The sequence below is a fragment of the Crocodylus siamensis genome, chromosome 5 (assembly GCF_052110815.1).
Source record: "Crocodylus siamensis isolate JL-2025a chromosome 5, ASM5211081v1, whole genome shotgun sequence".
Taxonomy (NCBI): domain Eukaryota; kingdom Metazoa; phylum Chordata; order Crocodylia; family Crocodylidae; genus Crocodylus; species Crocodylus siamensis.
In genome coordinates, this window is record NC_143399.1 from 74,703,629 (window position 1) to 74,724,917 (window position 21,289).

Consider the following 21,289-nt stretch of genomic DNA (forward strand, 5'->3'; position numbering starts at 1 on the left):
TGTCATCTTTATGCATTATTTCTTAATATTTATTTTGCAACATGCCCACACCCTTAAACTTCAAAGACAGCACTTGCTCTAGTGTGCTCTGAAAAAACAATATTAAAACTTTGTTGAATTCATGGATAAACTATTTAAAGTGAATGGGCATAGCAAGAAGCCTCACTAAAAAAAATGCAGCGATCATACTGACATCTGCTAACAATGACACTTGCCAGGAATTTACTTATAGGGCACAATGCAATCTAAATACATGATTGATTACCTGTCAAGCAGACTCAAAAGCACCAAAATGAAGAAGCCTAGCTATAAAGCTATCAACAGTAAGGGAGCTTTAACCAGGACCAAACTGCAGCTTGGGGAAGGGGAGAAGGAAGGAGAGTGTGGGGGAGGAGGGGGACAAGGCCTGGCAGGGTGATCATCCTGCTGGGTCAGAGAAAGCACAAGGGCTCCATGTGACCCATTACTTTCATGACCTTGGGGCTGCATGGCAAGGTAGGAAATGCAGACAGGAGTGGGGGTTGCTACATTCCCAGCATGAGGAGCTCTACAGCTCCCTCCCTCCCCCCCACCAGGGAACCTTGCAACTTGCTCTCCCAGGACCCAATTTTTGGCATCAGGACCGTGGCTGTCCCAGTTAGCACTGGGATGAGGGCATGCTAAATGTCCAATTTATGGTGCCATGCAACCCAGCCACCAAAATGTTCCTCTCCATTTCCCCATCCACACAGGCTACAAGAAGGGGACTTCATGGGAAGCATGCTTAGAACTGACCCACCTGCATCTGACTTGGATATATGGCCACTCAGGAGAAGGTTTAGGCGTGCCCACATTGCTTCTGGACCTATTAAAGAGGAACTAAACTAGCAAAAGATCGCACTTCATGCCACTAGGAGCTGAGCATGTAGTTTTAATTTTCAAAGAAATTCGATAAAAGAAAAAAAATTCTTCCCATGTGACTACTTCATCATTTTACATGTAAAATCATTAAAACTGGAATGGAGTTTTATAAATGTCAGTAGTGATAATACTGTAGGAAAACTAGCGTAGGCATAATTAACTATATTAACTTGGATATCTGAAGAGAATTGTCCTTCATGCCTCACAAGGAAAACTGAGTTAAGAAACTAGGAAAACTGATGAACAACTTTGGTTTATATAAATGAATGTGTCATTTGTTGAATGCATGAATGTTTCTTTTTGAAATCATACATGCGAGCAAACTGAAAGGGGAAATCTTCCTTGTAAATGATTAATTATCTCTCAGTTTAGAGGCTGAAGTTATGAACCAATAGGCAGAGTTCCTGTTGCTGATGCAGGGAAAGTGCAACTTGTCACCATTACCTCAGATGGGGTTCATGGGAGGCCATACCTCTTTAAAACTTCAGGCCTCTGACTGGGACACATGATCAAATAGTGTGAACAACGACTGAAATGTGAACATCTGTGGTTTGCCATATATCACAAATAACTGACATTCATAGAGATTTTCGGGAACAGCACTAAAACAGATGCAGTTTTCCTACTCTGTGGATTAAATAAACCATTTTCCCCCAAGAAGGAAATTAGTAAACTAAATAACACATGCAACCCTAAAAGCCCCTCTTCCTTTTCACCATCTACACACACAGGTTGTCAAGAGGGTCCAAATTCTTGGACTTTGAGAACTTCAGCACGGTGACACTTCAGCTAAAATAAAAGCTGATTTTTTGTGGTTCAACCTTTCTGGCAGGCATTTACAAATTAGCTCTGTACCCTCCCCAAGTGTCACTCTGATCTCTTTCCCGTGCCCAATGTATTTCTGTGCTTTCTGCTTCCTACCCTGTGCTCCATGCCTTATTTGCTGCTCTGCTTTCCTGCCTTAACCTGCCAGTGTGCTGCCTGTCCTCACCCCAATCTGTCACGTGCCACACGGAGGAAGCCCATGCCATGTGTGGCACACAGATTGGCCAACCCTGCTCTACAGTATGATGGATATACATTTATCCAGTATGCTACACAAAATGTTTGGTACAGGGAAGGGGAATGGATAATGATATTAGAACTCCAGGATTCCATACCTGCCTCTAGCAGATGTTAACTTTAAGGTGCGATGGGATCTAAGCAGCAGTCTCAACAATTACACCCTCTGCCTTGCTACACATCAACAGGATCAGACATTAGCTCCCTAATGCACCTTACCTGTCAGTGTTAAGGGGGGGGCATCAGCAAGTTGAAACCCAAGTGCTGGCAACCAGCTGATTGTTCATGGGGTCCCAGTCGGCAATCAGCTGATAGTCAACATCCTAGCTGAGATTTTCATAGGTCCCAGTGGGGCTCCAGGATCTGGCTGCCACAGTCCAATCGCAGGGTCCCTCAGCTCAGGGGCAAGTTAAAAACCAGCATGTCACTCAGCTGGGTTTTAAAAGTTCCTGTGAGCCAGGACTTGTAAAAACCTCATGTGTCACTCAGCTGACAAATACTGGGCTGGCAAGATATTGCTTGAATACCAGAGTGAAATCCAGGCACAATTAAATCAGTGGGAATTTACCATAAATTTTATAAGGGACAAGAATTGTTTCTAATAATTAAAATATTTTTGTTTTTCAGTTCTTTAATATTCATTTATTAACCATTAGCCTTAGAAAAAGCAATATAAAAAATTTTGAAACCTGATTTCAGTAGTTTCACCCTGCTTTTGTTGATTTTATAACCAACTGCCATCACTTGAACAATTACAAATAAAACTAAGATTTTCCAAATTTTGGTCCATATTGTTGATGAAGGGAGAGCTATAAAAACTAACAGGGATGGAGAATCACAAGAAAATTATGTAGAATGATTTTAATATAAAATGCAGGAAATCATATTTACAGATATAATTACTGACAAATGGTGGTGAGGAGGAGGACTGTAGCTGAGCTGTAATATGGTGTACAGCAATTGACCATCAAATATACCCATATTTTAGCATCATTGCCAGTACAAGTGCTATGTCTGTCATTTTGGTTTTCTCTATACACTTATACAAAGACAAAATGTTATTTATAATTAACTATATTTTGCACAATAAAAAAAATACAGGTGGAGCTGGTAGCACTGCCTGTAGTTAAGGCCTCCTCATTATCTCCATTTTAAGACACTTTACTTCCTTACAAAATAACTTGCCAAACTTTAATCATTCAGTGAATTTTGCATGCCAGATTTCTACCTCAAGTGGATTTCTTTTTCACTTAAGCAAAAACAGAAAAAAAATGCACTGCTTTCTTCATGATAAAAGCCTGTGTAGCCATTTTACTGAGATGGTGTAGAATAGCCACACTTTAGAGTAAGGACTTTGTAGAGGGGTGGCTCTATTGACAGGAACATACTTTTTACTGCCTCTGAAAGTTCACCAAAGTATTGCCATGTTAAAAAACACAAAAAACAGAATAAAAACAAAAATGAAACCCTGCAATTTGCACATGTTCAGTCAACGATGTTTGGCCGAAGAGCCCTATTGCAAATGGCCATGCAACAGCCCAGGACTAAAAGGAACTGAGCTGTGCTCTCTCTGCTAGTGCCTTTCTTAGTCACCATGGCATGAAGCCCAACAAGGGCAGGAAAAGCATCTCTCCTGTGCAATTAAGGTTAAAGTTGCAAAGGCAGGGAAGGGAGGAGGGGGAGTGTGCAGATCAGAATGCAAAGAGTTCCATCTGGTAAATTTCCTGTTTCTCTCTCTCTTTTTAAACTATTTTTTCAAAAGATTATCTTGGAAACATGAAAATAAAAAAGTTACAATATTAAGGTTGTGAAGTCAAGGACTCAAAAGTTAAGAAATGCATTACGGTTGAGCATGCAGCTTTAAGTTGGCCTTTTCAAACATATGCAGTCCAGTTACACTAGGACAGGGGTTTTCAACCTTTTTTGCTCATTGTACCTGTTACGGAGGCACTGGGGTGCTCCGTGCCTGAGAATGAGGTAAGAGGAGCTGCCAATCACCGGGGCAGCCCAGCCGCCGGTTGCTGGGGCAACCAGGCAGGTCATGTGGCCAGAAGGGGGCAGGGCCAGGCCTTTATAAACAGCCCAGGCCAGAGCCTGACTAGCAGTTCCCTTCTGGCAGCCACAGGAGCAGGAGCTCTGCGGCTGAGCTGAGCAGCCTGAATCGGTAGTGGCAGCCTTGTGGTACTGACTGGCTGCGATGATGCCGGGGATGAGAGCCCCTTGACGAAAGGTAGGGCTGGAGGCCCTGGTGGGGGGGCTCAGTGTTTATGTTATGAGCAGGAGGCTCTGTGTTTTATGTTGAAGCCAGGTGGCTAGCGTTGTGTTACAGTTACACCAGGGGACCGGGTGAGGCTGTAGGGGAGAGAGGAGGCCTCACGGGAGCTCCCCAGGAGCTTGGGGGTTCCGGGTGCCCAGCAGGGGCACAGTGCTACAGCGGGCACAGCATAAGGAGTGCCACGAGGGCGCTCGCTGAGTGGGGGTTGTAGCCCCAGCCGCGAGAGGCGCGGCCCAGGCCCCAGAGTGGGGCGGTGGGCGCAAGAGGCGCGGCCCAGGCCCCTGAGTGGGGCAGGCTCTGATTGATAAAGACCCAGTCGGGTCGAGGAGGCCAGGTAAGGCTCCGGCCGCCTGAGCCCAACCCGGTATTCTTGGCAAAGACCCAGTAGGGTCGGGGAGGCCAGGTAAGGCTCCGGCCGCCTGAGCCCAATTCGATATTTACCAGTAGCAGGACATTGGAGTGAATAGTAGGAGCTAGGGCGGCAGCGACGAGCCAGGCCCAGGGGCGCCGGTAACAGGGCGGCGGCTACGAGCCAGGCCCAGGGGCGCCGGTAGTAGCCGGACAGCGGCAAGACAGGCCCGGGGTGCCGGTAACAGGCCGGTGGGTAGGAGCCCGGCCCAGGGGGCGCCAGGCGGGTGATGAGCCCAGGGTGCCAGAGGGAGAGCACCTGAGGGGCAGGGGACCGTACAACATCCCATGGAACAGCTGCGAGGCTTGGGGCGTGCTAAAGGGGAGGTTTGGAGGCACACATACCCCTTAAGGGAGGGGCGCACAGAGGCACCCCATTTGGAGTAGGGGCAAGAACACACATACCGTTCACTAGGGGAAGAGAGGCAGCCTCCCATTTAACATATTAAACAGCAAAGTCGTGGCAGGCGAGGATTCGAGGGTGCTTGGACCACCTTATGTGACAGTAGGGGGCGCTAGGGAGTTCACGGCCGCTCCTAGGCCCCATTCTCTCACAGTACCCCCAAGTGGCTGGACACAGAGCAGTGTGCCTCCGACCACCAAAGGGGGTGAGGAGGTTTCTCATGCAGCCGGACGCAGAGCAGCACCAGCTGCCACATGCAAGCTTGCCCTGTCCCCCGCATCTGGCCAAGCATGCAGTGCCTGAGCAGCAGCTCAGGAAGATGTGTGGTGGCACTCCATCCCCGCCTGCCTGTGCGTACCCCTTAGGGCCATTTCAAGTACCCCAGGTTGACAGCCCCTGCACTAGGACATTTTTCCCCACGGGCCCCTGACTCTTTCAGTGAATAAGGTTGCAATTTAATACTTCTTTTTTATCCTCCACATTCAACATATGGCCCTATGCCTAAATTGCTGCATACGTCCAAACCTGCACTGAATACAAAATTAATTTCCTCATGGGACTTCCTACAGGGCTCTCATGGGAGTATTCACGTAGTTCACAAATATTTAAAAAATTATCTTCCTGCCTTTACCACAGAACCACTCTCTCCCTTTCTAGAGATCGACTACCTCATTCACCACAAGACACCCAAGTTGTGCAACAGCTCCCTCCACTACAGAGCAAATAACTTGTGCGCTGAATGAAGCAGTAGTCTTTAGGGGAAAACAGTTGTGTCCACCAGCTATTGGAATCTTCTTTAACAGAATCAGCTATATATTGTCAAAAAAATTGCAAAAAGCTTATACTATGGGTATTTTCTGCTGCTTATTAGCATCTTGCTTTACAGAATCAGCCACTTACTAGGATCAAAATCTTAAAAAACGCTTGATGCACATAAGCTCTTTTTCTGCCAGATATTAGAATTAAGTCTATGTATGTTGGCGAGGTTTCTGTGCAATAACCAGCGACTGCTGAGCATGTATAATCACGTTATCTGCAAAGACCTTGTTCTCTTGACTCTGCCACCACATATTAGACTCATTCATTATTAATATCAAAAGTGCTCTGTCCAATGTGATTTTAATAACTGGCAGATACTGTAATTACAGACTGTATCATAAAGGACATGCACAATGGGACTGATTTAAGGTTGCAAAGACACCTGATAGAAAGACCAGCACAATGTTCGGGAGAACCAGAGAAGCACAAATGCATTATTTATCTTTTAAGTGGGGGAGGGATTATTACGCTGTCAATTCGTAAACACTTTGGAGGATACTAAGGTAATCACAAATGCCCAATACAGTATTTATCAAGAACTATATGAAACTAATCTCACTTTCTTCTTTGAGAGGTTAACTGAATGAGAAGAAACAGTAAATGGGTGATAATTTGGCCTTAGTTAGGCTTTTGATACAGTCCCTCGAAAGCAAATTAGGTACATATTGTTTAGATCAGGAATGTTCAACCCCCAGTCCACGGCTCCATGTCATCTGGCCCATGGGACTGCCCCCACAGGTCCAGAAATATGGCTGAGGAAGAGCAATAGCACTGGTCCTGTGCTGCCAAATTCCAGACCTACAGTGAGCCCCAGGCCCTGCACACTGGATCTGGAGCCTGACCCCAGCATGCTACACTGGAAGAAGCGAAGCTGGATTCCATTCTCAGCACATGGGGAGGGTAGCATGTGCCCCAGGCCCACAAGGTCCAATCCTGGTGCACAGAAGGTGGAAGGCAGTAGTGTCAGGTCCCTGACCCTGATCCAACCCATGGACTGGCCCCTTGCCACTCATTTGGCCCATAGGGTCAAAAGGTTGAGCAACACCGGTCTAGATGAAATCTCCATAAGTAGATGTACATCTAGCTGAAAAAAAATATTCAAAGAGTAGCTATGAATAAGTGAAATTGGAAGGATATGTCAAGTGGCATTTAATAAGGATCTCCTGGATCAGGTTATTCAATACTTTTAGTAGGTGCTTGGATAAAGGAACAGATATTATGCTCATACCCATGAATACCATCAAGATGGGAAGGGCTGCAAACAAACATTTTGCAGAATAATATCAGAATTTAAAACAATTTGGATAAAGTGAGCAAGCTGTCCAAAAATCAACAAGCTGAAATTCAACAAAGACAAGTGCAAAGTGCTATACTGAGGAAGGAGAAATCAAAAGCACAAAAACAATGCGGAAGTAAGTGGCTAAAGCTGCAGTATTGCAGAGAAGAATCTGGGGGGTTATTGTGGATTACAAACAGAACACAAATCATAATGTGAAGGTTACTGATGCAAAAAGACCCCCCAACAAATCATTCTGTGATGTACTAAGAAAAACATTGCATGTAAGATGCAGGGGTTAATTATTCTGTTCTACTCTGTGTTGATGAGATTTCAATTGAGTACTCTGTCCAACTTCCACTACAAACTTAGACATTAACAAAGTGGAAAATGTCCAAGTGAGAAAAACAAAAATGAAAGGAGATTTAAAGAAGGTCATCTGTGAAGAAAGGATGAAGGAACTGGGTCGAAAAGAGGGGAAAAGGGATCACAACAAAGTAACTTACATAAAATTATATAAGGGCTTAGTCCATCTGGCTGTGTGCCTTTACCACCCTTAGGGGGGGCGTGACTCCAACCTGTGCTGCATCAAGAATGCCCATCCAAAACGAGTGGCGGGGCATGGCTCCAGCAGAACAGGGGTGGGGTGTGGTGGGAGGGGGTAGGCAGAGTGGGGCTGAACGTGGAGCAGCGGAGGGGAGGAAGGGAAGGGTTACCCAGGGCTGAACACAGAGTGGGGGCATGGGGGTGGTGCACAGCTGAACACAGAGCAGCAGCAGCACAGAGAGGTGAGTGGAAGCCGCCATACACAAAGTCCACCCCCCACCCATCATTCTTGACAGGCAACTCATTAGTGTTACTACACGGATTATTTCCCAAGGCCACTGAGAGTAGGTCAAGTAATAGTTGGCTTAATTAGATTTAGATTAGATATTAGCAGTGGCACCCACCCTACCTGCCCTGCTGGCCTGATCTGGGCTCCCCACAAGACCAGATATTTGACAGTAGGGGACTGGCAGTTAACTCTGCCACTGGTTCCCCAACACCAAATTTCCATACCCTTCAGGAGATGAGATTTGGATGCAAAGATTTAGGAGGTGGGCATGCTAGAATGGAAGGACAGGATACAGCTGGACCTGGACAGGTTACAGGGGTGGGCAAATGAGAATAGGATGGGATTCAATACTGACAAGTGCAGGGTACTGCACTTGGGCAGTAAGAACCAGCAGCGTACCTATAGGCTGGGGAACTCCATTCTCGAAAGCACAGTGGCAGAAAGAGACCTTGGAGTCATTATTGATTCCAAAATGAACATGGGTCACCAAGGTGAGGACGCGGTCAGTAAGGCCAACGGCACCTTGTCATTCATCCACAGGGCTAAGGAGGTGATCCCTCCCTGTCTATGTGACCCTGGTCAGGCCACGCACTAATTGTGAATGTGGTTTTGGAGCCCCACACCCAGGCTCAGCTCCACTGCCATCACTGCTGCCTCCAGGCTGCCCCATGGGGCAGCAGCAGCAGCACAGAGTACTGCAGGGCAGCCCGGGAAGCAGGCTCCAGATGGCTACCATTGCGGGGGGTGGGGGGTGCACACAGACAGACACACAGTCTACAGGTGGCTAGGAACACAGCCCAGTGGTGTATAGAGCAGCACCCAGCAGGCAAGTCTGTGAAGTGGAAGGGGTATGGGGTGAGGCAGATGGAGGCCCCCAGGGTGAGGGAGGGAGTGGGGCAAAGGCAGGGACAGGGCAGGTCATGGGATGGAGCCACAGGTGGCTCATCCAGAGGTGCGGTGGGGCTCCCACCACTGCGCACACCCCAGGGGAGATATGGGGGGCACGTGTCCTCCGGATCTGTGAGTGGGGTTGAGGTTGGCTGCTGCAGTGGGCTAGGTCTCTGTGCCCTGCTGCCAATGCCCCAGGAGCCATGCAACACCATGTCGTGCCTCTCGCTAGGTGGGCAGGTGACGTGGTGCAGCCACCACCCAGCTCCCAAGGCAACGGCAATCGGGTGCAGAGCCCCAGCCCTTATCAGCAGCCCGCCTCCATGTCACACACAAAATTGAGGGGCACATGCCCCTCATGTCTCCGCAAGGGTGTGCGCAGCCCCTGCATGAACCACCCACAGCAAGGTCCCTCGACCTACCCTGGCCCTGGGGCCCCATTCACTTCAGTCTTTGCCCCTGCCTCAATGCCTCCCTCAATGTGGGGGCCTCGATCTGCACCCCTGCCCCTTCCCTCCCCCATACCCCTTCCCCACCACAAACTTACCTGCTGGGCCGTGTCCCCCCCCCTCACTGCCAAACCACAGCCCCACCCAGCCCTGCTGCTGCCCCTCACTCCTGACCCACAGTACCCCACATCCTGCCAGGGTATGCAGGAACCCCTCTTCCCAGGCTCCAACCCCCCCCACACACACACCCACAGTTCCCCACACCTTCACAAGTTCCACCCCCACCACACCCACAGAACCACACACACCCCGCAATCATACAAAGTACCCACATCATTTTGCATAACTGAGTTTTTCTACACATAATTTTGAGTTTTTAGCTGTGCGATTAAAATCAGGATTAATTGCGACTAATTTAAAACTAATTGCAATGACTTTTTTTTAATCATTTGGCAGCTCTATTTCTAATCTATGTTACTGTAATTTCTGATACCTGCAATACAGTTGAACTCATTTGGGGGGAAAAAAGGATATCAGTTTATGTAACTCAGAAGTACATGCACAGAAAATCAGAATCACAGAATCATAGAAGTAGGGTCGGAAAGGACCTTGTAGATCTTCAAGCCCAATCCCCCCGCCTGGGTGGGAGAAAAAGACTGGACTCAAATGAGAAGGCAAGAGCTAGTCAGGAAAGGAAAGCTCTTCACAACTGCAATGAAAACAGTGTGCAAATACAATTCAAAAACATAAGTGGCCTTTCTTTTCAGACCCCAAACTGTACTTTGGAAGACGGGGGAGCATTGTTTGTCAGAAATGAGGTTTTCAAAACTGTTTTAAAGAACTACAGTCAAGGATACATAGCCAAATGATTATTTCTTAATTTGGAGAACCTCAAGTACTTTATTAGTGCTCAGTACATTTTATGGAGGTGCTGAAGAATAAATGTTCCACCATAAAATCAGTATTCTAAACACGATTTTCTAAATATTGACTCTCATCTAACCCATCTCTCAGAACCATTGGTTTTGAACCAGAAAGTCAGATTAGGAAGTGACAAGGTAGCAAGGAGCATAAGGAACATGACCAAAAATAATGAAGCATTCCTCTCACCAGTAAAGCAAGGAAAAGCAGTGATTTGTCCTACCTCCCAGCTGGCCGAAACTAGTATTAAATAGTTTTTAGCCTCCAAATACTCAAATACAACACGTTTCCGTGTTATCTGCTCAACAGCTGCTCATTTTTTAAGGCTAAAAATAATACTTCATTCACGCATGAAAACAGCAAAGATAGGGCATATTTAACATAATTTATATTTCAGTTTTCTATTAATTCATTTCAGAATTGTATCATTTCAGAACCATAGTGTAATCATTTAAACTCTTAAGATTCTTCAAAATGGTTTTAGGAAAGACTTTTTTCAGGCTTTTCAACAACATTAATCATTTTAAAATGCTACGTTTTGACTATCTTTGTGACAGTGCATACTCTAACTAGCCTGGGAATACTGTTTGCACCAAAAAAGATACCAACATTTTCCATTCTAATATTGCATTTGTTTTCACATATGGGATGATAGAAAATCAGAAGTGGCATAGAGTTGTTTACTGAAAACCATGGGGGAAAATAAAATTCCAGAAGTGTAGTGCACAACATGGATCAACAAAGTCATATAATTTTGATAGAAAATGTCTCTCATAAAAGCAAATTCAAATCCCATGATCAAAATACAAGTCAGGCAGATGTTTAATTACATGGCAACTAATGTCAACTGCAAGAATCTAGAAGATCACACACTTACCCGTCCTCGTTCCGTAAGGGTTGTCAGCATGATGATCAATGTTAATCTGTGATCCCAGACTACCTGCCAGAAATGTGCGCAGGTATGCGGAAGAGGCCCTTGAGTGGCAATGTATCTGTTCACGATGCCAGCGGAAGGAATTTCCATCTATCAAGAAAGGGAAAACCTTACATAAAGTTTACTCTCACTGCTAAAGTAATAACAGCTTCCTGTTAAACATTTCTTTTGTATAGGTGAAATTCTGAAGGAAGATTAAAGGAAGCAAGTCAACAAACAAGACTGCCAAGATCACATCAAAGATCCACAGAATATCCCATGTCAAATTACTCACTTGAAGTGAACTAAAAATCATGTGTCAATAGATAAAAATGTCTTTTAATTATTTTTCTATACTACAATTCAAAGAAACCCAACTGTAATGCTGACATTAGAACCCATTTATAACATCTAAACATTTTTGGAAGACTATCTACTGACCAGCTAAATTGTTTCTCCGCAGATAAACATTTTGATTAGTAAGGAAAGTATTTTTAGCTAACCTATATCCATAATTATACAATCAATAATTGTTTATTATATTCGCACATTTATAAATACAGATGTATACTTGAAAAAAATGCCAGGTTTCTTTTTCTTCCCAGTATTGATGTCCTTATAATCAATCCATCAATATTAACCTTTTCTACTGCTAAACCAGTTAACTACAGTAACAGTTATCAAACCTTTCCCTACTCAAGACTTGATATCCACCTGTAATTAACTCATGGAAAACAAAATACCAGTGTCCATTGTGTTGCTTGTTTCAGGGATGAATGTGCTTGTTTTCTTCTCCCCATCACATATTTATACCAGGGAAAAGACTACTTCATCACATTGTATGGGGGCTTTCTAGGGATCAAAATTGGGCAGGTTTGTGGTGGTTCAACAAACTGATACATTTTTATGAAGAGTGAATGTAAATTTTCATACATTAAAAAAAGGCTTCTCTTCTATGGTCACAAGGAATACCTTTGAAACACAAACCATGCATAAACTAATATAGTGAGGCTTGCTTGTGTTTGCAAACAACTACTCTAAGAAATTAATATAAATATAATCAATGTCAAGTTATTGCCTCTAAAATCTTATAATGGCAATTCAAATATGAACACGATTGTTTGACTGCTGACAAAAAGTTCGTAAGACAGGAGAGGGTCAATGAATATTAACTGTGAATGGCAGTCTCCTTTTGGCTTCTGAAGTGAGTGGGAATTTGGTTTAGCAGAGTAACAAAGCTTTTGTTTCCAATTTCCATTTCAGGCTCAAATACACAAAGGTGCTTTCTATACAGTTGAGACATTCAGAGGTATAATCATGAGTTTCCCCACAACTCCTTCATGTGACACAGGACCAAGTGGACTATAAAGAGGTATGGAAGTACATCCTCATAAGCAGGAATTGCAGGCAGAATGGAAAAGAATAAAGGAACAAATAAGAATACTGCATCCTCCCTCCCACCACCCCCTGCTTCGAGAAAGAAGCTAAACTAATAAGAAAAAAAAAAAAGAGACTGCTCAAAGGAAGTAGGTTCCACCTGAAAACACCCGAGCCACCAAAATGAACAACGGAAAACATCACGGACACACGAGAGGTACACAACTATTTTCTGAACTGCTGTGGCATAAGCTTCAACAATTACCATTCAACTAAACTAATGCTTCAGGAAAAGTAAAACCTAAAAAAAAATGTGCTTCTTAATTGAAGCACTAAGGCATTCACATCTCACAGATGGTAAAGTATCTAACTTATGCAATGCTAATATGTTGTCTTCTTAATGGCTGCACTTTATTTAACATAAAACTCCTTCATTTTTAACAATTATGAAAAGTTACAAAATAATTTAAACATTGTGACTTCCTCAAATTAATACCTGATTATTGGAAGCTGTGTGTAAAATCTAAGAAGTAATTTTCATGGATAATCATCTGAATATTTGGGAACGTTTCCCATAGTCCTGAGTCTATTTAAACACATAAACACTGAAACCTACACTTTGAGAGCCCAGGTCTTTACAGGACTGCACTATGTGAAACTGACAAACCATTTCCACTCGTTCAAAACATCCTGCATATATGCTAATTGGATTCTTTGAGCATACTGTCCATCAGTACAACCATACATATGTACTTTTAAATTTTCTATTATGAAGGAGCCCACAAAAATGCAATGAATAAAACCTCAGTGTGTCTGCATGTGCACCTTTTTTTTTTTTTTAAATACAGAAAATAATTTAGCTTGTTGCTGCACTGTGAAAGATAATGAATAATTAACATGGATGCCTGCATGACTTACAGTCACATAATTCGCATTAATGTAATCTTCATCTCCTTGCAATATTATCCGTGTGGCATCGTCTGTAGCAAAAAAAAAATTACATTAGCTATAAAACAGTTAGCTGGTCTGCTTTTTATTACTATTTCTTTTTTTAGGACAAATAAAAGAGCTGTAGGCACTTTGAGAACAGGCCCATAATGCCATATACAGCAAAATGGACCATCTTTTAGAAAGGAAAATGGACACCTCTGATTAGAAAACAAACAGTTATGGAAAAGTTCATGGCAGTAATTTCATAAAATGCAAAGCAGCATTTGGAGGATAAAAGGGAACAGAAGTTTATACTGAACACTCACAAGGTAGAACATCTTTGTATCGGTTTTTGTCCATATTTTGAGGTACTTTTGCACATGTAACAGCCAGCCCCGGCTTCTTCCTGTAAAGTTGCTAGAAGACAGATATGAAAAAAAAGACAACATTTTGAATAGTTTGCTTAACTGGATACAAATGTGCTACAGGTACCAAATCCATCCACTTAAAAACGCTAGCTTAAAGCAATCATGCAATGGGTTTTAAAAGACGTTAACTGCATACAAAAGTAAAGTGAAGATCATTTTTAAAATGTGAACAGAATCCTATCATCTTCTGTAGATAAATGCTTGAAAAAAAATCAAGCATAATAAAAGATATCAGATTCACTCAAAGAACCTTGTCTGAAAAATCAAGGAAATATGGGAATCATTGACAAACTAACTGCTTCTAACCAAGGTCTGTTTTCTGTTATAATAAATTTAGTGGAATGATGGGTTCTAAAGGTATTGGAAGGAAGGTGGTGGCAATAAAACTAGTCAGAAGAGAAATAAATGCTGAAGGCTAGCACTTCCCAGAATGAATGGCAATACAAATTCACATCCCCTCTGACTTACTGGGCCAAAAGTGATATTTTCTTCCAAGGACTTAAAAGGAAGCAGTAAAAACTTAGTGTACTACAGTATCTAGGCATACCTGAGTGTTATTTGGAACCATATCCTACCCAAAAATAGCACAGGGTTTTTTTGGAGTAAATATACTTATGTAAATGACAACAGATAGGGTACATACACATACAGGCAGGCATGTACACTTACAGCAGCTCAAACAGGAGCGACACATTTGATCTGGGGATTTTTGCCTCAGTGCATGTGCCTGGACAAGCACTTTGGTGTGGCGAAAGTTGTGCCACTTGGGGCAAACTGACCCTGCCCAGCTCTTCCCAGATCTTCAGCCAGGGGGAGCTGGAGGTTCGGGCCAGCACCCAGCAGTATAAAAAGCCCCAGCAGTATAAAAAGCTGTCCTGAAGAGCAGCTGAGGGCTACTTGCCCTCAGGAGCTTCTGAGACCTGGCCAGTTGATATCTGGGGACACCAGCCCCTTGTACCAGCTGGACTGCTGAAGCAGCCTTAACCTAGAGTGGCCCCTGCACCCTCTACCCACTGCAGCAGTCTGGCAGAGAGGGTTGTTGGCTGGCTGTGACCTGCTGCCACTGCTGACAGCATCTGCCCCCTTGGACCTGTGGCCCCATGCCTGCCAGACCCAAACAGGGACTGCACAGCTGCCTGTGCTGTGGTGCAGACACTGCAGCAGAGCCACCTGTACCTCTGAGCCAGCTGCCAGTGGGCCGTGGCTACACAGCTGGCCTTAAGGCAGCACTGCTGTCATGTCTTCTAGTGTTCTCGCTCTGCCATCTGGGCAGCTATTGCCCAGATGTGCTTCTTGTGGTGGCCCACTTCAAAAACTGTCAAAGCAGGTCCTCCTGGCCCCCAAATGGCCAGGTCAGTCACCTCATCTACCCTCCAGCTGGGTCACTGGTGCTGGCCCCAACCCCTAGCTCAAGAACTGGGAGGAGCTGGGCAGGGTGAGTTTGCCCCGAGCAGCACAATTTGCCCCACACCAAAGTGCATGGTAAGGCATGTGTACTGAGACGTAACTCTCCAATACAAAATTTGTGCCGCTACTATTTGAGCTGCTGGAAGCGCACGTTCGTGTACGTGTGGAAACACCCATAATGCACAGCAAATGAAGCAAAGGAATAAACTGAATGAGGCATAAAGTCTGTTAAGGAAAAAAATAATTGTATGCAATCACGTAAGTGAACTTTTACCCCGATACATATTACAGTTGGGTGCACAACTACAACATTGACATATCCAGATTTCAAAGTGCTTTACTTCATGACCTGATTTTAGTATTTTTAGTGGAACACATGTAAACGAAGTACCTAGGGAAGTGGATAACTGGAGAATCTCAACTGACAAACCAAGAAACCTTCACTGTTCTTAGTGTTGCAAATGTACTGATTTCTAGTGAACTTAAAAAAAAAGAAACAAAACAAAAACAAAAAAACAAGAACAAAATACCCCTGCATCCTGGTATCAGATATAGAAATCTTGTTCTGTTTTACAGGAACCATGAGTCTTAGTTAATCTTGATCTTCTATTCACAATCAGAGAAACAATAAGAATTATTTATAAAGGCAAGCAAACCACAAGCTTATAAGGCTTGTGAATTTTAAACACTCCCTTGTTGGTACTTGAAGGAATTAGTAAATAACTTAAATATGAAAAGTATTCATTTCCTTCCAATAAATAAAATGACATTATAATGCATATCTCTTTATAAAATAGGCACACACATTGTGTGCGCACATACCAACACACATTTACATTACTATACTTGTAATAAGAACAGGAACTACACTTGATCTGAGCCAACTACCATATATACCAAGTTAAAAAAAAAAAAGTTTTAGTCCTCTACTCTCCAGTAAGTCTTAATTTTTCCAACAATAATCTTAACACTCCTAAAGAATTTAATGTCTTCCAGTTTTAAAACAATTTATGTTAAAGCAAAAGAACGCTCACAGAATACCTTCTCATATGAAAGTTGTGACTACTGAACTAATGTGCTAAAAATTAGTTCCACTGTAAGGTTAATTGAATCCTGAAGCTAAATATCACAGCTCACTACACACTTTCAGCTTGAACGGCATAAACAGAAGAAAAGCCTTATGGGAACAGACCTAGTTAGTATACATATATACGTAAGTATATATATTTTGTAAATATTTGCAGCAGCCAGAATTCAAGTTCAGCTTTCTGCCTGACTATTGACTTATGCTTCTGATAGAAGACAGGGGCGTTACTAAATGTCAAGGTTTCAGTTCTGGGTTTTTCAATGTCTTTGCTGGATTAAACTGTAATGTGTTGAAGTCTACTCACCAAATAATTCCTCAGCTTTGTAAGTAAAAGTATCGCTTATCCTTTGACATATTTAAAATGTGTTAGTTAATTATAATAAAACCGAATCAGTAATTGTTGCCATAGTAAATACTATGATCTTTGTTCCTCATAAGAGTTTTTATATTTGAAAAATTGTTGATGAAACTGTGATTTAAACAACAGATTTTTAAAACTGAATTTTAGTTGGTTAAGTCTAGCATATGAACTCATTACCTTGATCCTGTAGACTTGAGGGAAACAGCTAATGAGCTACCGCTTATTGTTTGAAAAATGCACAGAAAATTTGGGAGGTAACAGAAGATAGGAAACAAACACTAGAAGAGTAGATCCTGGCAACTGCCTTTCAGTTGGAGACAGCTCTAAAATATTAGCTGGTGCAGAAAAGAAAAGGTTGCCTGCTTTTTTTTAAATGCTTTTTTAACTTATAGAATAGTAACTTAAAATATACACAGACACACACATTGTAAAGTACCTTAACAACCACAAATGAAATGATATTGTGCCAAGTTCTAGGTTTAGTCTTACTTTAATATGTTCATTAGCAATTTAAGGGAAAAATTACATTTACAGTGACTTGTATACAGGTTTCCCTTGATTTATGCAGGTTCTGTATATGCGAATTTGCTCTTACATGATGACCCTTTTTATATCCAAAATTCATTATATGCGAGGTAAATTCACTCTTATGCAACTGGCATAAGCACCCTGCCCCAAGCAGATAAGTCTCTGGGGGGCAGGGAAAGGGCCATGGGGCCAGAGGGCCCCACTCACCCCAGCACCTGATGCAGCTGCTCTGGGAGTGGCTGATGCCAGCTGCCTGGCAGCTGCTGGGCTGCACTGTGCCCCAAACCCACTGAGGCTCCGCTTGTCCCTATTCACCCCAGCCCCTGGGCTGCACTGTGCCTTGGTGCAGGCAGGTGGTATCAGATGCTCCCAGGTCTTCTGCAGCAGGGGCTGGGGTGAGGAGGGAAAAGTGGAGCTCTGGGGAACGGCAGTTTGCCCCCGCTCACCCCAGCCCCTGCTGCAGCATACCCAGAAGCAGCTGACACCAGCAGCCTGGAGCCGCTGGGCTGCATCCTGCCCCAACTGCCCCAGGGCTCTGCTTGTCCTCACTTACCCCAGCTCTTGGGCTGCGCTGGGCCATGGTGCAGGCAGGTGGTGTCAGCTGCTCCTGGGTCTGCTGCAGCAGGACCTGGGGTGAGTGGGACAAGTGGAGCCCTGGGGGGCTGGGGCACGGTGCAACCCAGCAGCTGCAGGCAGCTGGTGTTGACCAGTCCCAGGGCCACTGCAGCAGGGGCTGGGGTGAGTGGAGACGTGCTGTGCCATGCCCCAGAGCCCCACTTCTCCCAGCCCCTGCAGTACACCCAGGAGCAGCCAACACCACCTGTCTGCACCACGGGAGGGTGCAGCCCAGGGGCTGAGGTGAGTGGGGGCAACCAGAGCCTGGAAAGAATTTCATTTACATTTAATATTTGAGGTATTTGTTGATTAAGTATGAAAACAAAGACAACCATTGTATTACCCCTGTTTTATATCAATTAGTTTATTTTATGATCCCCTTGCAGTTTTGGTTTTCGCTAGACTGCCTGCACCCTTCCCCCTCCTCCCCTCCCTTTATTTTTCCCCTTCAATCAGAAATTGGACTACTTCATACAAGTGGTGAAGCAATTATAGTGAAGTGATTGGATATTTCTGTTAAAATGGGCATCAGTGAAATTGGTAAGATAGCTGATATTTAAATTGACACCTTTAGTTTTTACAATTCATACAACATGGAGACAGTGAATAATTCATGCTCCTCAGTTACTGTGTCAGGAAATCTCAAAGAGGTATCACAACATAGTTACAATAAACTCATGTTTGGAAAGTTTATTTCACAACTATGAAGGCCAGAAATGTGTCTTTCTAAAAATAAAATATTAGGTCCAAAAACAATTTGGCAGTACTGTGGACCCAAACCAGGAAGTGATCAAACAGGTCAGAACTAAACCTTCCTGAAGATAGATTATAAGCCACTAGAAAAATGTCTTGCAGTGTCAAGGAAAGATGCAAACTTTAAAAAAATATAAAAGTGGAAAAAAACCCATTCATGCTGCTGTAGAAAGGCAATATTCTGTTTGTGGGCAATTTAAAAATCAATGGACCATGCTTTTTAGAGGCTCAAAAATCACTATAAACAAGCATTTGGAATCCTAACAGCAAGGCAGGCATTGAGAATCAAGTTTACTGCACTGAATAGCCTTTATCACAAGAAAAGAACTTGAGTAAGATTTTTCTACTTATTACTGCAGTGAAGGAATGAATCTGATAAATTATATTTGCATGCATTTTAGTTGTAGACATTTCCATGGTGCTCCCTGCCAACACAATTGAGCTTGTTGTATATGGTAATGAATTTATCTATATAACAGGCTGTGCAGTAGAGACAATCTCATTTTAAAGCCTGAGGAGTTGAGGCATGGTGAGATGTAGTGATTTCTTGAAGGTCACACAAGCTGTATAATGGAGAGCCAGGAAAAGCACTCAGATATTTTTAATTCATAAACCCATCATAAGAAAATGGCAGGAGAGAGCAGCTATTGCCGACTGTAAATTACAGCCCAAAAAATGGGTAGAATTATTTTTAATTGCATTAATAAAAGATAATTTTATAATTTACTGGGTGACAGTACAGACTAGACTGACTTCTGTCAGGGGAAAGAAACAACTAGTTTTGGCATAAAATAATTTTTCAAAAGTGAACTTGGTGGGCTTTCGGTGGTTGAACTTAATTAAAAGCAGATTTTTCTCAACAGATGGTGTTTAATGCAAGCCTGATAATTCAGTCTACTACCAAGATGGAGAAGAGTTAGAATGACAGGTGATGTGCTCAATCTGTTGAGGTGGGGTTGAATGGAAATGAGAAAATGTCCAAGGTCCATATGCTTTGAAGTCACTCTTGCATCACAGACACCAGGCAGTACCATGGCTACTGTAAATTTAATGTTACCTACCTCAAACTGAATGAGCACTGTCCCATTTTCCAGACCTTTCTTCAGTTGTTCCATAGACTCTTCTAGTGTATCACCATATTCTGAACATGTGGGAAGAATGCATTGCTGAAAATTCTGAGAATCAGCTTCATCTTCAGATTTGGTCTCAACAAAGTGTTTGACAACTGAAAGACACATGAACATATTTATACTTTTCAGACCCATCCAAAGGCAATATCAGTTATGTCTTTAGCAAAATCTGTGTTGAAATATGTTGGTGTTCAAGGGTGATGTACAAATCTGGATGCTTCATGTTAGACTGCTAAACTCAAATTTAGGCATCTCAGTAACTGGCTACATTTTTGTGTGTGCTGACCAATGTCAACTCCAGAAAAAATTACTAGGAGTAGCAGGCATTCAATGGGTGCATCTACACTTGCAATTACCCCGACTGAATAAACTCTGGTGCAGTTTGCACTAGCATTGGCTGCTCCCGGGACCAGCATTTACACGCGTGCCTGGAATCGCAACAATGCAAGCCAGAGCAGAGGAGCCCCAAGCTGGCAGAGGGTCTGGGAGTTCAGACCTCGGCTTTGGCATCACAGCTGGCTGGGGCATGAGGGTGCTACAGTGCGAGGCTAGTTGGCAGGATCGTCCCACACTGTAGCCCCCTTGTGTCCTAGCCAGCCCTGGTCACCATCTTCATGCACATTTTGGCACACTAAATGACTCAGCTGTAGGATTGTACTCGTTCTGGACAGTACTATCCTACAGCAGAATTAATTAATTTACTGTACTCTAATACGACAAGCTAATTAGCCAGCACTGCAGTAAAGCACACGTGTAGATGCACCAAACATGTTTGAAAAATTAGACAACTTCTCTCCATACCTAAATATGGATGCATAAGTTTAACTTGAAGCATCCAAGTTTGTAAATTTTATATTTATGTACCAGGCAAACAGGGAGGCAACTCATCAGTCACTATCACAGAAGAAGCTAGAGAATTTTGTCTAAAACAGGGGTTGTCTTGGGAAGGCCTCGGGGTACTTGGGAAGGCCCTAGGGGGAACGTGCAGGTGGTGGGGGACGGAGCACTGCCACCTACCATCCTGCGTCACCGTTTCGCAGGAGCAGGGCTGGGGTGGGGCAAGGGCCGCTGTCGCTGCCACATATCACTCTGCACCGCCACTGCATGCAAGCCCCCCCCCAAACATGCAGCGGCTGGCGGTACACTTATTAAAACACCTCACAAAGATGCCACGTATCCAAAAAAAGAGACACAGTAAATGGAAATGGACAGCTGATAAGTCTGTTTTCGTAAATGAATTGTTCTGGGCTTTCCATAGGAAAGAGACGTTGCACTTAGAAAACTTTTTTTGCTATTGATCTGTGATCTCCTGTGGTCTCTCTTTAGGTACCGCGTACAGTTAGAAACTCAGTGTAAAGCCTCTCTGTATCCATAGGCATCATCCAACAGTTACTATTTGCCTCTGTAAACCAAATAGAGAAACTGTAAGCCAAAGACTCACACCTCTGTTGGGATTCTGGGAAAGAGTGAGTTAAAACTACAGTGGGCCCCTGTGGAGTCAGGACCGGGCCCTGAGGACAAGAA

General features: G+C 43.6%; 1 protein-coding gene across 2 annotated transcripts in view; it reads right to left on the reverse strand.

The window, feature by feature from the left end:
• Positions 1-21,289, reverse strand: part of PTPN3 (protein tyrosine phosphatase non-receptor type 3) — a 195,871-nt gene that overhangs the window by 56,448 nt on the left and 118,134 nt on the right. For both annotated transcript variants that reach the window (XM_090049138.1, XM_090049136.1), the window contains 4 exons: positions 19,697-19,860; positions 13,783-13,873; positions 13,445-13,506; positions 11,114-11,260 (listed from right to left, as the gene is read on the reverse strand). In XM_090049138.1, the coding sequence (XP_089905264.1) occupies positions 11,114-11,260; positions 13,445-13,506; positions 13,783-13,873; positions 19,697-19,860 (464 nt within the window). The remainder of the gene's footprint in view (positions 1-11,113; positions 11,261-13,444; positions 13,507-13,782; positions 13,874-19,696; positions 19,861-21,289) is intronic.